The sequence below is a fragment of the Myzus persicae genome, unplaced genomic scaffold (genome assembly GCF_001856785.1).
Source record: "Myzus persicae strain clone G006 unplaced genomic scaffold, MPER_G0061.0, whole genome shotgun sequence".
In the NCBI taxonomy this organism is placed as follows: domain Eukaryota; kingdom Metazoa; phylum Arthropoda; class Insecta; order Hemiptera; family Aphididae; genus Myzus; species Myzus persicae.
This window is the reverse complement of record NW_019103026.1, coordinates 176975-203361: the sequence shown is the minus strand read 5'-3', so window position 1 is coordinate 203361 and position 26387 is coordinate 176975. Positions and strand designations below refer to the sequence as shown.

The 26387-nt window shown below is 29.1% G+C and overlaps 1 protein-coding gene across 1 annotated transcript in view; it reads left to right on the top strand.

Annotated features, from left to right (window-relative positions):
- Positions 1 to 11910: 11910 nt before the first annotated feature.
- LOC111033639 (glutamate receptor ionotropic, kainate 2-like) overlaps positions 11911 to 26387 on the top strand; it is a 189999-nt gene continuing 175522 nt past the window's right edge. Inside the window, exon 1 of the mRNA XM_022314471.1 lies at positions 11911 to 12636. Within this exon, the coding sequence (XP_022170163.1) occupies positions 12507 to 12636 (130 nt within the window). The 5' untranslated portion in view covers positions 11911 to 12506. The remainder of the gene's footprint in view (positions 12637 to 26387) is intronic.

Genomic DNA, 26387 nt, shown 5'->3' with positions numbered 1-26387 from the left:
TCAACGTTTATTTTAAGCCTAATTATTTTGCCACATATTATTAAAACAAATTCTGTTTTACGTACTGACTTAATGAATGAAGAAGATCATGATATAAGTATAATATAAAATTATTCAGAATTATCCAATCATTCAGCGATTTCTTAGAGTTTAGACATATTATTATGTATTATACATACCTATAGGTGTAAATACGTATAAACATACATTGTTTTTGGGCATTGTTTGCCTAATTTATCTCAGACGTTAAAATTATAGGGCAACGAGAAATAAACGGAAGTACCACAATACTACCGATGAGAAGAAGAGGTTTTGGTACTTTTTTTAAAATTTCATATTCGTGATATGAATTTGTACACTTGGCTTAAGTGATCTTAAACATGTTTTAGTCAGGCGTGTTTAACTTATGCCACAATCAACGAATTTCAAATAATTCCTATTATGACTTAATTTTATTCGGTAGGCATTATTTTTGTTTGTGTTCATTATAAATCGTTTTCCACATTTCTACTTACAACAATAATTATTATTTAAAACATCTCATGGGACTGGCTAATTAAAACATTATTTAACAGTTTATTATTAGTTATTTTATATCTGGCTGAAATGATTATAATACACTATTATTATTATCCATGTGTATACTGTTTGCAATTCAGATTTTATTGTCATTTTGCGTCCGACAACCGAAGCAGTCGTTACGATCTCTTCTCGGATATATTATATTTTGTCATTTCGTTTACGTGTGAATACCGTTATACTATTATGTCAACCAGATTCTCTAAACGGAACAGCGATGGAACATCGAAACATTCGGGAACCAAAGGAACAGTCGGTCCGTCAGTGGCGAAGCTGATTTGGAAGTTTGAGTCGATGTCCAGCACCACAGCTCTACGTCCATTTTGCGGCGGGCCATCAGTGTCGAAGCTCGTTGAAAAATTTGAGCTGTTGTCGTCCATGGCCAATTCGAGTGAGACTATCGGTGTCAAAGCTGGTAGAAAAATATGAGCTGTGCTCCTGCGCCACAGCGCCACGTCAATTGCGTGGCAAGTCTAATTTTATATTTCTACACTTAATTTTAAGGATTGTTTTTTTGTTCAAGTCTACGGAAGGGCGATAGAGGGGAAAATGACCAGGAGCCGGAGGATGAGAAGAACCCGTGGCGAGTCCACTACAGCCACGGGAAGTCCACTTCACCCGCGGGAAGTCCACTTCAAAGACGATTATTTTCTACAGAACGATATAGTTTAGGAATAGAATTATCTTGAACTGATATTTCCTTTAAAACAACAAAATAACATACAAATTATACGCGGGGCCTCTATTACAAAAACCAACAAACTGCAGTTCCTCCATGCGTCTTCGGCAGCACACGCATCTGCAGTTAAGACCAACGTTGCATCGCTGGAGCGGCGACGACGATCGATGGCTTCTGTACCTTCGTAATCACGACGTCTAAGACTTCTCCTTGTCCACGGCCAGATATTACGATTGACGTGGAAACGAGTTCGTCCACAACCATGGCAGTCGTTCGCGATACCACTACTATGGTTGTATTATGCCCCAAACTTCACAATCAGTCATCTGACTCGATCCAGTCTTGCAGCCGACGTGAAAATATATTATTGCGTTCGTCTTTGCCGTTCCGTTATTCCCGACGTCCTCGGCGGCCACTGAAGCTTCTCACTTCCGGTGTAGCTACCGCTGACGTCGGGAATGACGGCACGGCATAGATGAAAGCGATCATTTCACGTCGACTGCAAGATCGGATCGAGTTGGATGACTTGATTGTGAAGTTTGGTATAATACAGCCACGGTAGTGGTATCGCGGACGCGGACGCAAATTTCCACGTCGATTGTAATAATATCTGGCCGTGGACATCGAGAAGTCTTGGATTTTGTGACTAGGGAGGTGCGGAACGTCGTCGCCGCTCCCGCGATGCAACGACGGTTTAACTGCAGACGCGTGTGCCGCTGAAGACGTATGGCGGAATTGCAGTTTGTTCGTTTTTGTAGTAGAGGCCCCGCGTATAACTTTTATGTTATTTTGTTGTTTTAAAGGAAATATCAGTTCAAGAAATTCTATTCCTAAACTATATCGTTCTGTAGAAAAAAATCGTCTCGGCTGTAGTGGACTCGCCACGGGTTCTTCTCTTCCTCCGGCTCCTGGTCATTTTCCTCCCTATCGTCCTTTCGTAGACTTAAACATAAAAACAATGCTTAAAATTAAGTATAGAAATATAAAAAAAAAAATCAAAAAAATTACAAAAATTACAAAAAATAAAAAAAAAATTACAAAAAATTACAAAAATTATAAAAAAAAAATACAAAAATTACAAAAATTTAAAAAAAAAATTTATAAAAATCAAAACAAAAAAAAGTTTACACAAATTAATAATACCCATTATAAAAATATTCTTGATAAGTTATTGATTTATGTATCACTCAATATGAAAATATCAATGTATTGTATCTATTATTCTATACTAACAATATATACTATAAGCCAGTTGGTTTATCTGTTTGTTAATAATTGTGTATCTCATTTCGTTTTATTTATTTGTTTTTTCCGGATGCGGATATACTACTATACCTACTGACAATGCTTCCTCGGCCATTCATTAATCGGATACGTAAATCTTAACGGAAATAAAGGTTTTTCTGTTAGCTTTCAGTTTTCACTTAGTGAAATAATTACTGTATCGAATTAGTGTGACATTGCAGGTTTATGTATTTATACAGTCCCAAACTGTCAAATAGGTAAATGGAAAAAAAATCAAAGGTAAGAATCGATGGCAAAGATAAAAATTGTAATATTATTTCTATTATAGTTATAAATAAACATAATATTTCGAAGTCAATAAAAAACTAAAAATTAGTATGGATTTTAATAAATTCTATTGTGTATGTATAAAATAATTTTAATAATATAGTAAAATGTTTAAAATATTTACAATTTCATTTTTAATCATAACAAAACGTACAACTAAAAACAATTTTGAAATTTCACTATTTGTTTTATTGTCATTATTCTTATTAAATCGTACTGTAATATTGTTGTTAGTTTGAAATAAATAATATTATTAAGAATCAATTTAATAAAGTTAAAATTAACCGAATTTTAACATTTTAATTCGTCCATGGCCAGTTCTTTATATTATATACTATAATGTATGTATTACTTTCTAACATATATTTTGTATAGTTCTAAACGTTCAGAGTACATATTCTAAATATTTTTAAATTATGTTTAACGGTAATCATTTTGAAATTAATTGTGACAGCCTGCACTTATTGTAATGTACAAGAGCTGTTCAAGTGGCCAACAGCCAATCCAAAGTGTTGAGTACTACCTACCTTAAGTGCCAAAGTGTAAAGGAACGATTTTTTTATGTATTATTTATTTTGTACAAAGGATGCCTATCTTTGATAGCTCTAGTTTTTTGTTGCAAAATTATTAATATCAAAGAAAGTTTACAACAAAAGAATTTTCCCAAAGATAATATTTATGAATTTTTAAAATTCTCATATTTCATAAGACATAGTGAGTAGTTCAAACTATGATTCAAATTGGCTTTCATATTCACTTATAATATTGTAATATTACATAGGTAAGGTACAAACATAAATTCTTAACAATAAAACAAGAGTTCGAGTGAATCCCGAAAGCATTGTAAATAAAACATATTTGAAGTTAATAATAAAAAAAATAACCACCTTCAAATTCTTACCAATAATTATAGGTACCTATTTATATTAGTTATATCTTTCTACGAGCTATTATGTGGAAAGATCTATTGCAGTGTTTTCAACCTTTTTTTAGTTATTGCCTCCTTGAGTAGCAACCAAATTTTAACTGCCCATAGGCAAGAGTTCTGAAAATTTAAAGATTTGGGAAGAAAGATAGGGAGGAAGTCGGTAATTTTAAAAATTAAAAAAAAATTTTAATGATCTAATAACTCGTGTTTTTATTTATTTTTTATGTTTCATATTACATTTTTATTTATTGTACTGCTAAATTAATACAATTTTACGTTTGAAAAATAAAATTAATAATAAACTTAATAATGCTATGTTATTAATTTATAATTTTATACCTTTTAATTGGTTTATTTAAAAAAAAATATTGCTATTCTCATTTGTTTTTTAAAAAACAGTTTTTTATACATGCTTTTTGATTGTTGAATAAAAAATAATTGTTAATACAATATACTTATGGTATGGGCTTTTCCCGATTTAACCTGATTTAACCGACTGAGTATCATTTAATTAAATTGGAGGTATATATAGTAATAACGTTAACGAAAACCAATACAACATGCTCCGGTCAAATCAAACGGTGTACTTACTTAAAAGTTAATATAATATAATGTGCACTCACAATCGCCAAAATAATAAAAATAATAAATTTGACGATCAAAAATAAGTTATTGTGCATTGTTCAACATAGTACTTAATACCTATTAGTGAATGACAAGTTATGATTGTCAAGTATGTATTATGTTTAGATCCCACCGTGTACTACGTTTTTATGTGAATACTCTCGCCCCCCCTCGTTTGACCAAAACATATTCACCACCCCTCTACCATCGAAATCTAGTTCACTGTCCCACAGTTCTCCTTTAGCGTCCGCCAGGGAGCGTTATCGCTGCCGTTGAAAACAACTGATTTATTGTAACAATATTTTAAATAATTTATTAACAACTATATGATAGTTGTTTATGACATGTGCTCTGACTAATGACGGATTTTCTTATGTCACTATGTAAGTCATATTAGTATGGATACATCATCAAATTTAATTCATGCAACTATCAAGACACAAATATTATCATCAATATTGATGGTTAACTTGTTTGTGTTATACCGCAGGAGTGCATGACACTGTTGCAAACAAGCTTTAAAATATATTTTAATGTGAAATTAGATTTACAGACTGTATTTTATATAACACAAATAAATTGTATATTTTTATAGTGATACATCGATAGCACGAATCGCTCAAAAAAGTTCGAGTTATAGAAAAGATTGTGTGTACATATTGAAATTTAGGGGCCAAGACATTCCTTAGAGTTTTTAACAATTTTACTTTTATAAGTTTGAGTTATCGAGGTTCCACTGTTTGTAGTTGTAACAAAATAATACCTTGTATAATTTTAAATTATGCTAAAATGTATTTGTTTATTTACTGTTAAATCAGGTTTAATTCAAATGTAAAAACACGCATTTTCCTAAATACGTTGGTCGGAACTTTGGTCATGGAAATCCCGTTTCAGTATAATTGTCATGTTGCTAATATAATATATTATTCATGATTTTAATCATCTGAATCAAAAAGGGGTCATCACACCTTCACATCAGTAAATAATTATAAGCGCATCAGTGAGTAGATACAATAAAATATGACTAAATGAGTGATGACTAATAAAGCTCACATATTTTCCGAACTTCGACGACCGAGATACAACCACAGTGTATATCTTTATTCCAAGCGGTATATCTTGGATAGGTTTATGGATTTAACTACTTTATAAAGAATTATGTGTTTTGAACGATTGTATTTTATTTATAACCCAAATAAAAATCACCTTAAGATAAATTTATACCACACATTTTCATATTGTGCCGCACCATTACGTATGTTACGTTAATTTCGTGTTTAAAAGATTTTTTTTTATCTTTATTAGTATTTGTTTTTTTTAAATAATTAGTTAATTTACATTTAAAAACATTTTGTTAAGTACATTATAGTATGCCTATAAGATAAATAATTCAAGGCACTTATGTATACATTTGAGTGCTCAAGTTCTTGCGAAAAAACAATTATTTGAAAGAATACATTTTGGAAAAAAATTACTATTTGTAGGTACCAATGTACCATATTTGTTTATACTCTGGTGATTAAGTAATAGTGGTACTTGTTGTAGTCAATACGACGGTACTTAGGTATAATGAATGAAACCAGTAGACTAGTCTTGACACTATGTAGGCCTAAGATTTAAAAACTACAAATACTCATAAATTTGTTATTGCATGTTGTTATTTCTTAATCGCGAATGTTGTTAAAAAAAAGAAAAATGTCTTTTCAGTTTTTTGATCAATAGTTTTACTGAAATATATTAATATTGATTAAGCGGTATAATATTTTTATAACCGTGAAGTCATAATTATTTCTCCTTTAAGTGTGTTTTATTAATTAATACAATATTGATACTATATGATAAATATTGGGTTAAGACGATAATGTGGAATCGACCAAGGATATATATATATATATATATGCAGACTGCAGAGTGTTACAGAAAAATATGTCAAATGAAATAACTTGTGTTCTAATCAATATTTTTAATTTGGTTTATCTTACTGTTAGGTACTGTATATTAAATAATAACTTAAAATCTCTGTCGTATTATTATTTATTTGACATAGGTACTGTGGAACTATTCGTTACTGGTTTTGATGGAGCTAAAAGTTTTTTCTCCGTTTGAACGGAACAACACAACAAAAGGTATACCTTGTGTTATCCTCAGGAAGTACAAACTTGTTAACTCCATTACAATTATTGTGAGTAGTAAATCAGTCAATATTTTTTTAGAAAATCGAGAAGAATAGCGTGACGTTATAATATTATGCACATCTGGTTGACACTTTCACAGACCTCGACTGTCGTCGGTCATGTATGTATCAGAAATTAGACGACATGGAATACCACAATTGAGGTGGATGTCAAACCCACTAACACATATTAATCTGCACTGGATTACTGACGTCTTATTACTTCTACTCCGATTCAAGGGGTGCATGTTGTATGACTTAGAAAACAACATGGCCTAGTCATCGCTTCATAAAATATTGTAAGATATACACAATAATAATATTGTCTATGATGAAGGACGTTTTTCAATAACTTGGAGGTTAAAATGAAAAAAATAATATTTTTTAATTAGCATGTTAAGTATTTATTAGTTCATATAAAAACTGTTATACAATACAAAAACTCGTGGAAGGGCTGCAATGTCAGATAAGGGTCCATCAAATTCAATGCTGAAACAGCTGTCAGGATATTTACACTGAAAAAAAAGGTTAATAATTAATAAATGCAACAACTACAGTATGATAATTCGATAATGGAAATTAAAAGGACCTTTGATATTAATTACATTGAAACTTAACATTAAAGGAAATATACATTTCATAAAAGTATGTTTAAAGCTATTCGTGAGATATTTTTCTGGCAGAGTTTTTAATTATGGAGTTTTCTAATGTATTACAGGTATACTTTCCTAGTTTAATCACAAGATGTAACTATTAAAGGCTTAACATCGGTTTTAAACATTTTCTTTGTATTACATATCGTTTGATGTACAAATATTGAAAATAAAATATTTATTGTGTATAGGCAAAGGTATATCTTATGTCAAAACAAAAAATAAAATAAAAGGAAAAACATTATTATTATTTTCGGAATTTCGAAGTTATAAATACATAAAGCATTTTTCCGGCGTCTAAAATATAATCATAATAAGAGTATTTGAATCTAAAATTTTCACGTATTACAGTTTGGTTTAAAAGCATTAACGTTTGCGTTTGTGTGCCTTAATTTTTGAATATTTAAAATGCATTGTAATTCTAACGTTTTTGCATAACGTGGATCGGGGAGGTAACAGCAGTAGTCAGTAGTAGATATATACATGATATATTATATTATATGTATGCCACCTGTGTATTTGCATACCGTTGTTTTGTTCCCTGGAAGTTTTCACAAGCGGTGAGCTATATTATACAAAAGAGAGAGAGACAGAGAGAGAGAGAGAGAGTGAGAAAGTGAGGCAGAGGGTGACACAGACACAGACACACACAGACACAGACACAGACACAGACACACACAGAGACACACAGACACACAGACACACAGACACACACACACACACAGACACACACACACACACACACACACACACACACACACACACACACACACAAACACACACACACACACACACACTCACTCAAATACAGAGATAAAAGGTTTCAAAAAACAAAACCAAAACGTGCCAGTGGAGAAATGTAAGTTGGAAATATTTGCAGTGGCGGAGGGGCGTGTTACACACTAATACGATGCTGTATTTTATTATATCTAATTATTAGAGTTGTTAATATATTGTACCATATTCTATTCTATCGGTTTCAAGTATTAAACTACATTGTATATGTGCTATGTGCATATAGTATAATCATAAATTATTAACAGTTTAATATGCTGGACTAATGTTGAATATACTGTTTTACTGTGTAGGTACTGATGTTTTTATTACGCAGTACTACCCTAAGTATCGAGAGGCTTATTTCGTACGAGTAGTTTTCAAATGTGTATGTGGACAGGGAAATCTTTGTTACAAACGAATGAAATAAATATTAGTAAGGTTCTAATAATATTGTGACATTAATTTTGATAATATCTGAAAATATTAATTTTTTACCTATAGATTTTAATATTAGTCTATACAATTATAAATATATATCTTTTTATGAAAACTGCAATACGTATCGATATCATGAACAATACATATTGACATATTGTACGTGTACCGTACCTATATATTTTAGGATCTTCTTCGATATATCGTACTTCGCGAAGGATATCAATTATGAACACTTAAGTAATGAAATATATTTTATTGAAGTAGATTTTTATTTTGCGAAGTTAGGCACATCGTGTGTGTAAAAAATGGTATGTCATGAGTAGAATACACATAATGAATACTAACGAAAAATGATGAATTCACGATATGGTTGTTTTCCATGATGCCGACATCAATTTAGTGAAATCAAACAATACAATATAAAGAGCATGTATTATTAGTTATTACAATTTTTAAGTTATAAGTAAAATAATAAACAAAATATACAATTTATTTTGGGAGAAAAAATAACAATGGATGACCTACTAGGAGATTACTCGAGTGATGATTTAATAAAATATTATTTTAAAAAAAACGCACCAATTTCATCAGTTAGCTGGAAGCGGGACTTTTGGAGTGTAAAAAAATGTTGACCTGTAGGCGGTAATTGCATTTTAGCTCATTTACATTTGAAAATTTATCAAATTCTTTGATTGTAAATTGTAATGTTTGAGAAAGAAATAGATTATACAAAATATATAGTTTTCAGTGCATATAGTTCTGGCCTTCTGGGCCCTAGTTATAACCAATATATTCGTATTTATAATACGACGATATAACGATCGCTGTCTCGTAAAAAATAAGTAAATCATGATATTTTTTAAAAATTATTCTAGAAGTGAATAGTTTGTTTATTTATTTGTTACAATATTATGGTATAGGCTTGATAGTTGTTATTGTTTAGTCTTATCCCGATAAAAATATAAATAAGATAATTAATGTAAAGGCATATCTTGGTGCATTATTTATGTTCCTATTTAGAATGTATTATCCTTTTCTTTTTAATTGTTTACAATATGTTAAGAATTGCTATAATGTATTTATAGGTGCATATTAATTGTTATCTAAAATGTATTTATGCATGTACCTATATGGGATTAACGTCCGTTAAACAAATGAACAAATATGAAATATTACCTTATTTTTAACCACGTAAATGCAAGTATATTTCAGTAGTTTTCAGTGAATATTATTCTTCCGGCCCTAGTATAACTTATACTTATATCTTATAACTAATAAAATATGACTTCTTCATAACTATCATATAAACGTAGACAATTATATACATATTTTTTTTAGGTGGATATTTTCTTATATATTTTTTATAATAGTACCTATACAAAGTTTATATGACCTCTGTTATATCATATAGTTTTATTCCGATAAAACAATAAAAATAATAAGGATAAAATAAATTGTTTGGGCATATTTTAGTATGTGTTGAGTACATCCACTGGGAGGCTTCTTCACTTTGTTACCCAACATACTATTTTATTTTATTTATTATTATCAACTAATGAGCTCATTGTTTAAATTTGCAACAGATAACCAAATAAAAAAATTTTGAAAAAAAAAATATTTTATGGCATATTATATCAGCATTTTAAAGCGCATCAACTCTCACCCTTCGGTAGTTTTCAGTTCAAATATACTTATAACCAATAATATATTATAATGTTATGATAAGGTGAATTTATAAATCCACCTTGTGTTATAAGTTATAACCAACGCACTAATGAAAGAATAGTGTCACAATTCAGAAAACACAGCTTATGGTAATCAGCTACATAAGGTTTGAAAAATACGTTAGAAATGAAATGTTTATTAAATGGTTAAGTTGTTTTGAATGAAATAGGTTAAATTATATGTTTTTTAAATAAGGTTGGAAGATGTTGTAAATAGATGAATAATTATTAATGCTATTAACAAATTTTTGAAAATATTTTTACTTATGTCAATATTTGTGACTGAAATAATAATTATTATGTATATCGCCCGCTAAAAGAATAGTGACAAAACTCAGAACTCAGTATTAAATATTAAAGTTATATCCAGAATTATACCTATGTCAATCAAAATGATAAATTGTAATAAAGTTATTTATAATAAAAACATTTTTAATACTGAATTATGCATTTATGTTAATTATTATTCTATGTAACAGACAGTAACTAACTAACAAACAGTATGAATGCAAATAACATAATATTTAAACTGTAATAATTATTGTAAAAGAAAAATTGTTCGGTTAAACTACTGTTATACGCCCACAGATCAATAATATTAAAAAAAATTGTGTTTTTTAAATTTAATTATTAAAACATAATAGTTTGAAAGACTGAGACAACAAACGCATGGATAGCATCCTCTGAATAAAATATACGATTAATGATTATCAAGCAGCTGCGTTGTTTACAAAAATCTATAAAATTAATAACAGGAATTCAACATAATATTATTGTGATAATAATAGAATATCTGACTGCTGGCCGGTTCTATTTGTATAATTTTAGTAATTTCATATTATTCACAGAATCACAGACATGACGATAACGACTAAAGATTAGGTATACTTAACATAAAAGTAGTTTGTGTCGTTTAACTAAAGATAAAATTGTACCAAGTCAATCAAGAATAGTGTCACAACTTTAAATATTAAAATAATTTTGAGTTGTGACACAATTCATTGGCGAAAGTGATAATGTGATATTAAAGGTTTTAGGTGAGTTCTAGTAAAGTCACAAGATTTTATCACATAGACAGAACGGAGAAATTTGTATTATAACCAACCAAAATCCGAAAATCGACAATTTTGAGTTGTTTCACTGTTGTTTCAGTAGTGTGGTCTTCCTCTCAACATCCAATTCTTCACTCTACACATGCGCTTCTTCCAGATTACTCTACGACCTTTCTGTTACTCATAGTTATTAAATTATTGTAAATATATAAATATTAGAATATTATTGTAATCACGTTACTTCTGTATATCTAAAATTACCAATTTGTCAATATTATCCAAAGTACTTAAAAATATTTTTAATTATCGCGTTAATTTGTTAAAACTAATATGTAAATTGTCAAACATCACTAGATATAGATAGTCTCAGGCTAGGAATGCCTTATGTTAAAAATTTATAAAAAAAAAAAAGTAATGCGGTCCTCTCCACAATGATCGTTGTGAAAACGTTTAAGATAATATTATTATTATTGTCGCAATACGTAGCACTTTACCTATATTATGGAATAGTGTTATCACTTATCATCCCTACAAAACAGTAACTAAAATAACGAGGGAAAACAGAAAGAGTTGAGTGAAAACGAAAAACTGAGGGCAGTCCGCTCGGAAAAGCCGAGGACAATTGCCGTCCGTCGCCCTCCGCCGCCCGGATCAGCGGCGTCGTCGTAGGCGGCGGCGACACGACATCGTGAGCGCTCTCCCTTCGCGATTTCGCCAGTCGGCGTCCGGTGTGCACGCCACGCTGTCCGTCGTCCGACGCTCCCTCTCTGCACGCGAGTGTTTCGACCGCCAACGTTTTTTTCTTCGTGTTCCGAGTGTTGTTGGTGTGTCCGTCTCGAACAACGACGTGTTTCGCATCCCGTAGGTATACTCTTCCGAATCATCAGTGTAATATTATAATAATATCGTTGGCTCCGACGACGTGTCGGACGAAATCGAACGAAAATCTTGTTCGTCTGATCCTCTCCCACCCCTCCCTACACACTTCAATTTATACGATATCGTTTTGACTACCGATAGGCGGTGGTGGATTATTTTAGATCGTCGACGTCGATCATATTATAGTTATTATATTTATATCTATATACCTACTTACCAATACCTTGGTATAAAACTTAGTGTCGTGACGCGGTGATACTGACGAACAAACGGCCAGCGGCGGCGATGCGGTCGTGCGTTCGGGCCTCGGGCGGCGCGTGACCGCGTCCCGGTGACGGCGATTACTGCATCAAAGTTACGATGTGGCCGCGTCCACAGTTGCGCCGGCCGTGCGGTGGTCGGTGCTGGTGATATCGGTCACCGGCACTATGTTGTTGACAATGTTCGGCGGTAGCGCTGGAACATGTTGGCTACGACTGATTGCCGTCGTGTGGTCGGTGCACGTGTTGGATAACTCATCGACGACTGTCGCAGCATTACCACCTGTTATACGGATCGGTGAGTTTTCCCGACGACAACCGTCATAGTTGTTGTCGTCATTATTATTATTGTTTAATAGAATAGCGAAATTTCGCGAATTGTGAGAGTCGCGATGTTATGGTCAACATGTAGTATCACGTCATTATGACACGCCTATAATTATTATTAACAGTTTTTTTTTCAATTTAATTATTCTTTTAAATAAAACAGTGAACAAACTTGAATTCGAATATTCGTTTTCGAAGCTCAAGTGGACGAAATTTACACGGTTGCCCTTATTTAATAACAATTATTGTTTGTAGCATTAAGCAAGTCATTAGAACTTGGGAGTTTAACCATAAAGAATTATCTTATAAGTAGGTATTTTTAAATGGTGTACATATTAGCGATTTAATATGTGTATTATAATATTATCGTTTTAAGTTATAAATTAGGAGTTAATTGTGATCAGAACACATTTCAAGTAGTTCGTTAATATTATCATTTAAAAAAGTTCAATGATTAAAATATTATGTTCTCATTTATAAATTGTTATTCCTATTATGATTCATATTACCATTGTCCATTGCATAAGTATATATCTACCTACCTACTTGTATTTGAATGTTATTATATTCGACTTGCTCTTTTGACTAAAAATATTGTATTCCTAGAAGGGTTTTACGAATGAAATATTATTTTAATGTATATACCAGATACCTACGCAGTCAGCACATGTTTTGTATAATCATAATATTATGATCAAAGAAATAGAATAAGTACCACTTTATTCATATTTTATCATAATATGTTTTGATCATCGAGTATGTTCCTCCATATTATATCTACAATAAAATACAATGTTTTTGAAAAATAATAAATAGACAATTGAAGTAACTGGGTAGTTACCATATACCCAGAAAGCTTATAAAATCGCAATTGTATAGTAAATTACAAAATATTAATAGTTACGTCTCACAGTTTTTCGCTTCTCTTGAACAATCTGACAAGAAAGACTCGTGCAATTTTGTTGCTCAGCCTTCGAATGTTATGTAATACTATGTATGATAATTAGGATAGCATGATATGGTTACTACATGATAATTACCTATCAAACAATTGCAAAAATATTGAATAAACTTTTTTTCTTAGTTGAACATAAAGACCGCTGCATCTCGGAATAAACTTTTTTTACTAATTATTAGTAAATCAAGCAGAAATTATTGATTACAATATTTGTTATCACGTTTTTGCAACGTCAAGATGCTATCCCCACTATTCTAGATGTTTCAGACTTTCCATACACATTCTGTAAAGGTATATTAGGTATATTTTATGATTATAACATTTTTAAATGATTAGCTGCTGAATATTTAATCTATATAAAACGAAAGTTTATATGCGCATGGGATATATTAGGTATGTACTATAACTGTAGCCGTACAAACAACAAACAGGAATCAATGTGATATGTAAATTATGTCAGATGTTCGAATTCAGTTGCCAAAAAAAAAATGAATTTTATATTATTATAACACTTGGGTAATTAAGACTATGGATATTCTGAGATATTAATATGATACAGAATTTTTGTAGACGGGGAGAATGAATTATATCTAATTAGTTAATTAATATTTCAATAATAATATTCATCGCTTGTGTAATTAAATTATTGTATTTTTAATTTTTTTACACTGGACAATAAACATACCAAGTACAACTGTTTATTATTAAGTATCGGTCGACGGTCGTTGCTCTCAAAAAAACGATGATGGTTCTTTAGTTTATTCCGTCATTAGTTTTACGGCGCAATTATGCTTTGGTAGTTTCATCGTAGTTTGTATTGTTGCTCTGAAATCTGGAAACCCGGAAAGACCATTACACAAAAACATAAAATAAATATTAGCAAGTATAATGATAGCGATGATACCCATATTGATAAGTATAATAATATTATAATATTTAATAAACAATGATGAGATGGGCGTATTTTTGTTTAATTTTTTTACTTGATCCAACACAGCTTAGTAGTCGGTACTTATCAACGAACTAATAAGCACGGTAAGTACACTTGTATTTTACCGCGTTGTCTTATCAAGCGTCCGATACGCTGTATAAGCTAGAAAACTAAAGATAAATATTGTCTTAACTTTAACCAAGTCGTTGTATGGTAATGGCAAAACATTTCAGAAGTTAACCCTTTTATTATCTACACATCTTGTGTTACTTGATAAAAGTGATAGATAGGTATTTCATAATAATAAACTGGATCATGCGCTTATGTATTAAAATCAAAACATTAACATTGACAACATTTAAAAAATGACCGAATTTTTGAAAATTACTACTATCAATTGTATTCATAGTAGATAGTAACTTAGCATAATTTATATTGAATAATAAATAAAAAATATTAAAATCACTCAAAACAATACATATAGGTGCCTATATTTATATAATTTATATAAATTAGGTATTTATTCATGTGTAGTACATAAATAACATATACATAATTCAATAGACTTATTTGATTATTTAATTGTATACAATTACATAGTTTTTATTATTTTAATAATTTAGATGACACTAGATAAGACACTGGCAGTAATAGCAAACAAAACTGTATTTTTAATAAAATACATTTTTTTGTTGTATTTCTACAGGATATGTTTTTACAATCTGTTCGTAGGAGCAATGAAAACATTTGATCAAGAGTATTATTTACTGTACATGAATCGTTTGACGGAAGTAACCACGCATTTTGTAACCTATTTTGAATACTAAGTTTGTATTAGAATTATCTAGTAGGTTACGACACCGTTTGGGTTTATGATGTCTTGGGGGTTAACCTTTAATCGTAGTTAGATTTTTTAAAGTGGGTTTGGAGGGGGGACCACCCTAGTTATACTTTTGTAGAAACTTATATAGAACAGCATTGTTTCTTCTTGCACGGATTTAATCTTGAGATCTATTGTATCTAATGTATTGAGTGGTTAGTCTGGTTAGATACATAGGGTGCTGTATTAATTCATTTTCTCAGGGCAATATTTTGAATTTAATTTCGTTGATGTTGGATTATATACTAAACTAAATTTTGTCAAATTTGCTTTTAATTATATCGAGTTGTGTAGTAAAACATATCGGGAACGTACATAAATCGCATGTGTACCGGATAGCGGCTATCGCAGACTAAATTCAATAAAGTATTATAATCAAATCACTACTCATGATATAATGTTTCAATACGTTTTTGTAAATCCTTTAACCCTGTGCGCATTTTAAGATTTAACACATTCCTAATACAGTTTACCATACATATTTACCACATACTGTGTAGTGTTATTTATATAATAAAAAATGTGCATAATATTATTATACCTTGTAATAAAGTAAATGCACATCGACATGCATGCCACATTAATACATTTATTTTTCCATCTTATACCTCACGCTAACGGAAGCGTTTACGTGTAGTTAGCACACTAGACATTTTTCTCCGTCATATACACCATCCATATACGTGCCATTAGGCGTTGAAAAGTTCAACATAAATATTTAAAAAAAAAACGTGTATATGCATTTTCGAGTAGGCGCATTTGTGCAAAATTATAAATAAATAAAATACACTCATTCGTGTGGATTTTAAAATAATAATGGGTCATCTATATCTAGACCAGACCAGACACAAAAATGAGTGCTATTTAGTTAAATTTATTTTTATACCTATCTTTCATGTTAAAATTTTGTAACTATGTAAGTAATTATCTATACAATGGTATGTGTATAATTTAAATTTAAAAATACATTTTTCCTTTTATCATACATCTCCCTCAACCACAAATTAACCTGTATGGCTGTAAATTCTCTTCTACGCCATCTGATGCAACTGGCCAACGAGGGCCCTTGCTTTGATTACGGCGCATTTAAGTTATTTCCTGTATTTTTATTATATTGTTTTAAACATTAAAACCAGATTTATATTTGAATAAAATAAAATAAAATGAAAATATGCGTGAACGTACCTCAATTTTGTGTTATTGGTAAATGATCTACTGATCTCTGACCTCTGGAATGTGACCAATTTTATTAATAAATAATTGCGTTTAGTACCTATAATAATTCAGACCCAATGACATTTTCATAAAATGTGTTTTTAAATTATTCATAATTTTTATATAATAAATTGTTTATGGGTAGTTATGACCAAATCGCGGGTTGTTACTGTTTACATGGTTTCATTTTATCGTCCGATTCATTCATTGTTGTTGTATAATTTGTCAAGGAAATAACGTCGTCACTGACTTTTGCTTTTGGTAAATACACCCTACTATGGGGCAACAATTTTAATTTGTTACATTAGTTGTATCGGTGAAGATGTGTGAATCTTAAAAAAAAATATATTATTTTATTTTAACTATTCAACATTAAATTCAAACCTAAACATTCTTGTGAGTGTTTTTTTTCAATGTTCGTTATCAAAATTTTTAATTTCAAATGATGAAATATAATATGGTTTCTAAAAACCATGAAGTAAATATCTATTGATAAATATTGGATATTACACCAATTTTTATTAATCTTGATCATTTATAATTTAGATGAGTTATTAATAGATATAGAGTGTACTCGAATTTAGAAAAGGCATCTCCTGCTGTCATTTAACTTATGTAATATAAATGTCGTATGCTTTATAAGGCCAATAATAATATGTAAATAAGAAATGTTTGGTTTAATATTCAATATTTATTCATAAAAAATATCCAAAAAATTTTATTTAAAAATGAAGTACGCGAGACTTTGCCTTTGAGAATACTTAAACAAAAATCATTAGAAAAAAATATTAAAAAGTTTGATATCAAGAAGAAGGAAAAAAATGTTACCTGTGTAAAGACTGTTAAAACTGTATAAAACATTTTTTTCTTTTAATTGTCGCAGTGATATCGATTTAAAAAACGATGTTTATTCAAACACACCAACACGTAGGTACGTTATATTACATAATAACATCTATTATTATGTAGGTATTGAAAATCACAGCAGCGATTCGAGTAGGAGGTATGACAATACACCTTGGTGTATACCACGATAATAATACGACATAGGTAGCTTTTGTCGGCTCGAAACCCATAGAAACGCGATTGCGGGCGGTCGACCGTGCCGCAAGAATAATAATATGCGCCAATACAAATATACCTCCTACGGACAGCTTAAATACGCGGATACGCAGTCGTTCGATTCCGGATTTTGATGATCCGTTGGTCTCGGATAAGACGCGCAAAGGCCTTGTCAGTAACCAAATCGGCACGAACACGTGAAATTGGCATTTTCTCCGCCCGTTCCTTCGTCGTATCTGAGCTATCAAGACGATCTCACGTTGTAAAAAAAAAAAACCTTTCATAACTACATAATATGTATTGATTTAGGGCCATTATAATAGTAGGTACCAAAGTTATACGTTCAAAACGATAACAATAATGAATTACGGGACTTCATGCATAATCTTACACTCGAGGTGATAATATATATATATATATATGTGTGTGTGTGTGTGTGTGTGTGTGTGTGTGTGTGTGTGTGTGTGTGTGTGTGTGTGTATGTGCTTGCGCCTACTACATTTACCTATATATGATTGTTAGACGAACAAACAACCCTTGTTACATACATAGTATTATCGACTATCGTTTATTGTTGTTATACAGGTTGATTTATCTAGCACGCTAACCCTCTTTTTCTTTCCCAATAGTGCAGGCAGTTATTACAACTCTGATTTTCGGAAATGTTGAATATACTTGGAGATCGTCATTTTTTTGAATTCTTGAGATTTATTTTATTTCTTAAGGAGTGTCCCATGGAGATGCTAACTTCTGTTTTCAAATGACCACCATTCTTTCGACACTGTGAATTGTTTGGGGGATAATTTTTCTGATCACGTTGAAGTATGAAATTTAAAATTCAAACGAATAGTTTTTGAGTGATTTACTAATAACTGTGTGTAATAAGAAAAATTGGGCCACGATAATTGGTTGGGAAGATGTAGGGCTATGATTATTTTAAAATGTAAGTAGTTTATTTTAATCTATCAATATTTAATATTCATAAAAATGGTCTAAGTATGAAAGTAACTAAAATGTGTCTAATATGAAAAACAAAGCCACGTTTCCGCTGGCACAATGTAATCAACAATTAAGTAAATAATGTCATTAATTGTAGTTTTTATTTATTTAACTTTATATAATACAATATAATAGGTCGGTAGTCATAACAAATAGTCTTATTTGTACCTATACTATATAATATTAATTTATTGACTAACTTTGTAAATCAAATTAATTTTTTATTGTGTCTTGTTTTGTGGATTTAATTGTGTAATAGTTGTACATCATATTTCTCTAACAATAATAGGTACCTATATCCATTATAAGAATAAAATTGAACTATACCTATTATATTCCTAGAATATCAAATAAAATAAATATGACAAAGAGTAATAAAATAATTCACATTTTTTAACAAGTTTGGTTGAATGAATATTAGTGTAATTTTTATTAAAGTTAGAAGCAGCAGATAAAAAAAATATTGGTTTCAATTTCGTTTTTCTTAAATAATATTATTAATAAGGTTGTTATTTTTTGATATTTTATAGTTTTCAAATTAAATAAATTGATTTGATTAAGAAAGTTTTTACTGAACATCTTTGTGACACAATATTACCAAAATTAAATAAATATTTATGCATATTACAGCCATATATTACGTATTGAACCATTATATTTATAACTTTGAAATTTATTATTTAAAAAATGATATACTAATTAACTTTTTAAGCCTGAGTCCAACCAAGAACATCAGTTTAAAGTCTACTTTTCTTGATAATAGTTGGATGAAGGTTCGTTGGATGGGTTCGATGTATTCCAAAATTAACTTAGAGCACAAATAAGTTGAATTTTTTCATACATAGCATATTTTCAATGGGACAGATACCTTGTGCACAGAATAATAAGCTTGACATTTAATGAATATAATATTTGGTTCATTCATAAAAAATATCAAAAAAATTATTCATCAAATAAACGTTTTTAGAAATGTATTTTTTTCTTGTTTTGCATATTATAATTCGAAAGTCACATGGCACATGGTATCTTGGTTAACGAGGATACAATTACAACCTATTGTTATGCAACTTATACCTTTTGGCATTTTCAACACCTTGAGATATCTACCTAATAATATGATGCTTCGTAGTATGAAAAAAATGTGGTGCATGGTTTTAAGATAGAATTTTGCACTTGGCAAGTTATGACATTATTTTTTTTTATTAAAAGTCTAAGGTTCAAAGGTTTAAAGATAAACATTTTGAAAAGAATATTTATTTTGACCTGCATGGTGTTCATAATTACAATTTATTGCCAGTGTTTTTAAAACAAACTTTGTTCAAAATGCTGTCCTTTGGTAGTGACCCCACTGAAAAACTCTTCCATGAATAATATTTCAACAAATTTGAAATTGGGTTCCACTAAGCTACTGCTACACATTGATGTTTATTCTATTCAATAATTAATGTGACTTAATGCATTTACTCGGGGCACGAGAATAAACAGATGCCAAAAACAAAAAAAATGCTCAGAATTAAATTAAGATAAAGCGCTGACTAAAATACATCAGTATTTTTCAAGTCAATTTCCAGCTCTTTACAAATAAGATCACGAAAAATATAAAGTAAATATTGTCATACTTTATAATTATTGCAATTGTTAGGTGGTACACCATTACAATTCCATATACATTGACTCGTGGATTTCCATCGGATCATATCGAAAGAGGTTCAGAAAATCCTTTCTTTGCCCAATCTAAAACGTGCTTTTTTATGAATTTTTACAATCTATACTTAAATAATACTTTAGTAGGTAAAATAATTAAATTTGATAACATAGAGTGTAAAAAGAAAAATCCAAGAATCTAAGTGCTTTATACAAGAATACTGTAGTTGGACTACACAAGGGAACTACTCAATAGTAGTAGGTACAGCTGAAAATAGTGTTGTTTCTAATGGTGAATTTCTTTTCAACCCAGTGGGGTTTCCTGTAAAATGTATGAAGTAAATTTTGATGATGAGTTGTTGGAGCTTGTTTATTTTTTTTTTTTTAAAGTGTGCACATGTAAATCGTTGTGTAGATAATTTCGTTTAGAAAAATCAACAAGTATTTTGAGTAATCGATTTTAATCCTTCCAATGGTCAAACGTTGAATGATGTAGCTTTCCCCCAAATTTAAATTCCATACGACTAAGTGGAAACTATAATAGCTTCATTTTATTATTGAGCAAAGTTTTGGTTTTATAATTAAGAATGGTGAAGGTGTGATTTACATTTTTTCCTACTTCTATGTATAAGATGTTTCCATAATATTATTGTAGCTAATTTTTGATCAGAGACTGTGTCAGTACAAGTGACCTCTTTCAAATAGGTATTTTTATTGAATATATATATATATTAGCAAATGTTGTTCGTATCGATTAGAAAATAAAACTTGGGATTTACTATAATATTATTGTTGTAATAGTAAGTTCCATCATTAAACCTAATCGATTCTCGAAACGAAACAAATACTACTTTATTATATACTATACGTTTTATGAGTGGTATTAAACTACGGCTTTGGGAAATAAAATATCAATAATCAATCGATTTACTTATAATGAAATTGATAATTATAATAAGTTTAATTTTGGGTTTTCACAATATGTTTTTAATGTTTCTTATTCTACAGCGGTATTTCCAACTTAAAAAATGTAATTTCTTATTTGTTTACAGCAGGTGAAACGTTTGAGTTGATATTTTTTTTTCTCTCAAACGATTGCATTAATAGCTTTTATAATAAGCCATTAAAACAAATTAAAAAGAATGATTATTCGTTTTTTTTTTTTTTGGTCGTTGTTCTTTAAAAACGCTGTACACTGTACAGTTGTTAAATAACAATAATATTCGATACAGAACTTATTCTTAAATTAGAAATAATCAGAAATAATCAGAAATTGTATATTGAACCTATTTAACATAATATTATTGCAATTATGACGTTTAAAATTTAAATATAAAACCATAAATTTTATTGTTGAATTTAAATATTGAATGAGCTTTTTCTGAATTTTGATTGGGATTATAAATATATCTATGTAGATACAACTTTATAATATCATACATTTCATAGACAGTTACTAGCTTGTCATTAATTAATTGTATATTATGTATATATTTTAATATGTGATTTTTGAAGTTTGAAGAAACGTTGGTGCCCTGATCTTGAATAATTAATAACTTTTATTACCTAGTAGTATTCTATCATCGGATGAACTCATTTCTGTCTGTTTTCTGCTAATTACTACCATAAATATTATTTTATATAAAAATATATTTTACTTTAGTGAATAAACTATTAAATTTGTTTTTATTGTGCTTTTGTGTTGATTGTAAATATCATCAATTTAAAATAATGTAAGTAATTGATTTTAAACTTGGACTAAGTGAATTTTTTTCTATTTAACATATCACCTTTAGCACTTAAAATGAATGAAATGCAAAATAATTTATATTTTTTTTATTAACTATTAACTTAAAAAAAGCGTTAGAAATTGGTTAATCTGCACAATCTTGACAATATACGGTTGTACATTGTGGTAGGTAAATATAACTTATTGTTTACTTTGGCCCCACCGAGTGTTAAATGTACACAAATATTTTGATAGTTTAGTAAAAAAATAAAATCTATTGATTTATACGCGTATTTAGCAAAATTTGGATTTGGTTTTTCATAGAATTTTAATTTTATCAACCCATTTCCACCTTGACGGATAGTCGTGAATAAATACTGCCAAAGTAATAGGTATAATTGTTGATTTATGGCTCCGGGGGAATTTTTCATTAATACTAGAAAAACATTACAGTATAAATCAGGTCAGTTCGTAAATACTTTTATACTTTATATTCTTCAGTGGATTCAATCACATTTTTGAAACAAAATTCAAATGATTTTTATAACCTTTTTCAGCTATCAGTCCAAACCAATCGAATCCTAAATATTGAAATAATCAACAAAGATTACCCTAACCTAACCCGTATAATATTAACCACTTTACTAAGATATTATTGACCAAAGTATCAAGGTCTATAAACACTACGATATGATCCGTTAAATGTTGGACGTAACATTAAATCAAAGATTAAAACTCCATCCATGTTTAAACAATAACGATAAGAGTAACACACGTTTTCACCTTACATTCATAAGATTATTTTGATTCTAATAATATTATAAACATCAAATGCATTAAATTTGACTTTTAAATATCCATGCAAAGATGACTTACCTATTCTATTTACATAAGTATTTTGTGTTTAGATATGTTGTATGAATTTTTTTTATCGAGTCTATTTATATAATTTTGAGAGTAGTTAGACCTTAATATATTCACAAATATTAATTATTATAATTTTCAGTGTTGGTTAAAATAAATACCACTATTTCAGTTCATTGTTAATTTATTTTATTTACCTTATTTCAAAATATTAACATGGTTCATTTGTTTCGTGGACCTGTAAATAATAACCGGGGACCGTTAAACACTATTGTTCAAGAAATGCAGTTCTACATTTGATTAGTGTAATGGAAATAGACTGAAGTTAGTTCTCCCCTGGGGCTATATTATGGACTATAAACCCATATTGACAAACATTTTGGTGTAAAAATCTTACTCTGTAAATTACAATTATAATACTAAGTTATTGAATATTTGTATAATTATTTAATTATCACAATAATCTAACAATAAACCAGTAACTTTACAATGCATTATTGCGCATTTTTGTTTGAATCACTTCAATACTGTTGTAACATAAAATATCTACGATATCCACATTACAGAAGAACAATGTCATTAAATTAAGTTCATTGAATTAAATTCTTGAGAAATATTATGTATTTCATTTAATTAAAACAATGAAAAACGGTTATTAATCACAATAATTTAAAACTTAGACAATTATATGAGTAGGTATTTCAGAGGTGGGTTAGAGGTTAGATAAGTATAGCTATAATAGTAGAGTTGAATAATTGATAACAATTATTTAATATAATATAATTATTAATTATATGCATACGTTTTACACAAATATACTGTACGTAAATCAGACGTTAATGACTCCGAATACAGATGGATAAAAAAAAACAATTTAACAGTCTTAGACTGAATTGAAAGTTGGAAGTTTTGAGTAAAAACCAATGTAAATGATACAACCTATTACAGTAATACCCTTTTTTAAATATTAATTTGTTGGAGCTAGTTTTTGCTACAACGACCAATGTAATTTAAGATATAAAATAGTAAATTAATTACTAATTTAATGTTTGTAGAACATTTTTAGGTAGTATTAGGTTTTAAAAAATACACTTATTAAGTTGTCAGTTTGTCACTTAATAGGTCAGCAAACCTCTCTAATTTTTTAATACTCTCTACTCTTATACAAACAAACATATCGATAATGATAGTCTTAGTGACGGGGCCAAGGTACCTTATCTATAATATCTCGCTATCATAAAAAAAAAAAATTAAAATTATTTAACGTAAATTACAAATATTAAATTTCAAGGGGTAAATTGGGGAGCCCCTTGGGTCTTAGGTTACGTGAGTCAAGTCTACAGGGTGGTTGGCATCGAATAACAGGTGGTTAGTAAGTGAAACAGTTGGTTATTGTATACGTAAAGATAAATAAGTAAAACAATAAAAATATAAATTTAATAAAACACTAATGTTAATCACTAATTTTATTATGTTGGATGATTTGTTTAACATGACATAAATATCTATTCCAAAAAAATTAATTTCATGACATTTTAGAATCCTTTATACACCCCATATAATAGGAACTGTTATTTTTTAATAGTTTTTTATAAATAATTTAAATATATTACTTTTCCAACAGTAAATTATTACAATAGAAAAATATTGAATTATTTTATATTATCACAATAAATATTGCTATATTTCATTATTTTATCACAGAATCACAACGTCTTAAAAAAAAACTATTTATAATAATGAATAGGTATACAGCGTTTGTGCTATGGTTTATGGTTTACTTTTACTGTGTAAAAAAACACTTCTTTTTCATATTTAATTATTTAAACGGATTCCTAATATTTTTGTTGTATTCTTTTATGAATAATAAATAAAAAGTTTCTGTCCATCAACTCGTAGTACCGAAAAGTTACTGTATTCCAAAGTCCAAACTGTTACTTTTTAGTAGGTAAGTACAAAGTTTTCATTAACTTATTATGAAACTTAAAGAGAATAACATCTTTGGAGTTGAACGTTGTCTTACCAAATTATATTTTCTAAAAAAGTAGAATATTGTTCTTATATGGAAGACACTATAATATCGTCTTTAAATGTTTAACTAATTAATTTTAATGTGAAAGATAACTTAAGGAACTATGTAGGTACCAGGTACCTATATATTTTTATAGTATTTAGATATGTTTTTAACATTTTAAGTTTTTATGATTTATAATAGTTATGTTTAAAATTGCGTTGAACTAAATTATAGGTTATGATAATACCTACTAATTGTATTATATTGATCATACTAATCATACTATATTTTATATTTCTTAACTAAATTTACTAAATTTAAGTCAAAACGATATAAATAGTTGTAACTTGTAACCATCAGTTGAGCGCCTACACAAATGATGTATTAAATTATAACAATTGGTTAATTTACATGTTAAATGTAAGTTTTGTAATTATTTCATGAATTATTGACTGAAGTATGAAATTGAATTATGTTCGTTAACCAGACTGTTATCTCCGGTAAGAATTGTATTTCATTAATTTGTTATACAGTGTTGATGATAATTGAATAATAAATATTATTATGTCATTAAAATCAATGATTTCGTTTATTCGATCAATTATTTATAAGTTTGCTACCATAAATCGAATCGTACGATTAAGTCTAGTAAACACTTGTTTGTCACAATATCACATGCTACCTATCATCTAATTACAAAATAACGGGTTTTTTTACTTTTCATATAGAAACCCATCTGAAAGTGTTAAATATTTTTTATAAAAATGATTTTTAATACTAGTCCAAGCATGTCTTTTAACTAAATACATAATATATATATATATTCTAATACAACATAATACTTTAATGTATTACCATTTCGACATTATATCATTGATTATAAATAGCTATCTACATTGTGTATACTCAATGATATACAGAGTATTGTAACATGTATTCCGGACATGGATATATTATCAACAGCTCCCGATATAGAGATTTATTAAAGATTATACTTTGAAGTTAGATTACCTACACGTATATAATATCTTTGTAAATAAAGCATATCATATTTTTTACGTTATTTACCTATATAATAACAATATTGTATACATAACATCTTTATTTTCAGAAAATGTATTCATCACAGGTACCATGTTATCCATTTTACAAGTAAATTCATGTTTGTATTTAATTAAATTTGCTCGATATTAAGTATTTTTATTTTTTACAACCGTAATATTATATCTCAGTACCTTCAGCATTGATTTAAATTTGTCGACTATTTTTCTGGTAGGTATCCATGTAGATATGTAATATGTTAATAAGACTAAAGTAAGATTATACCTAATGGCTTATGGTTAATTTATTTTTTGTTACAATAAATAAATCCGAATTTCATGGGTTTTGCTTTAAATAAACAGAAAATTACAATGTATAATGAATC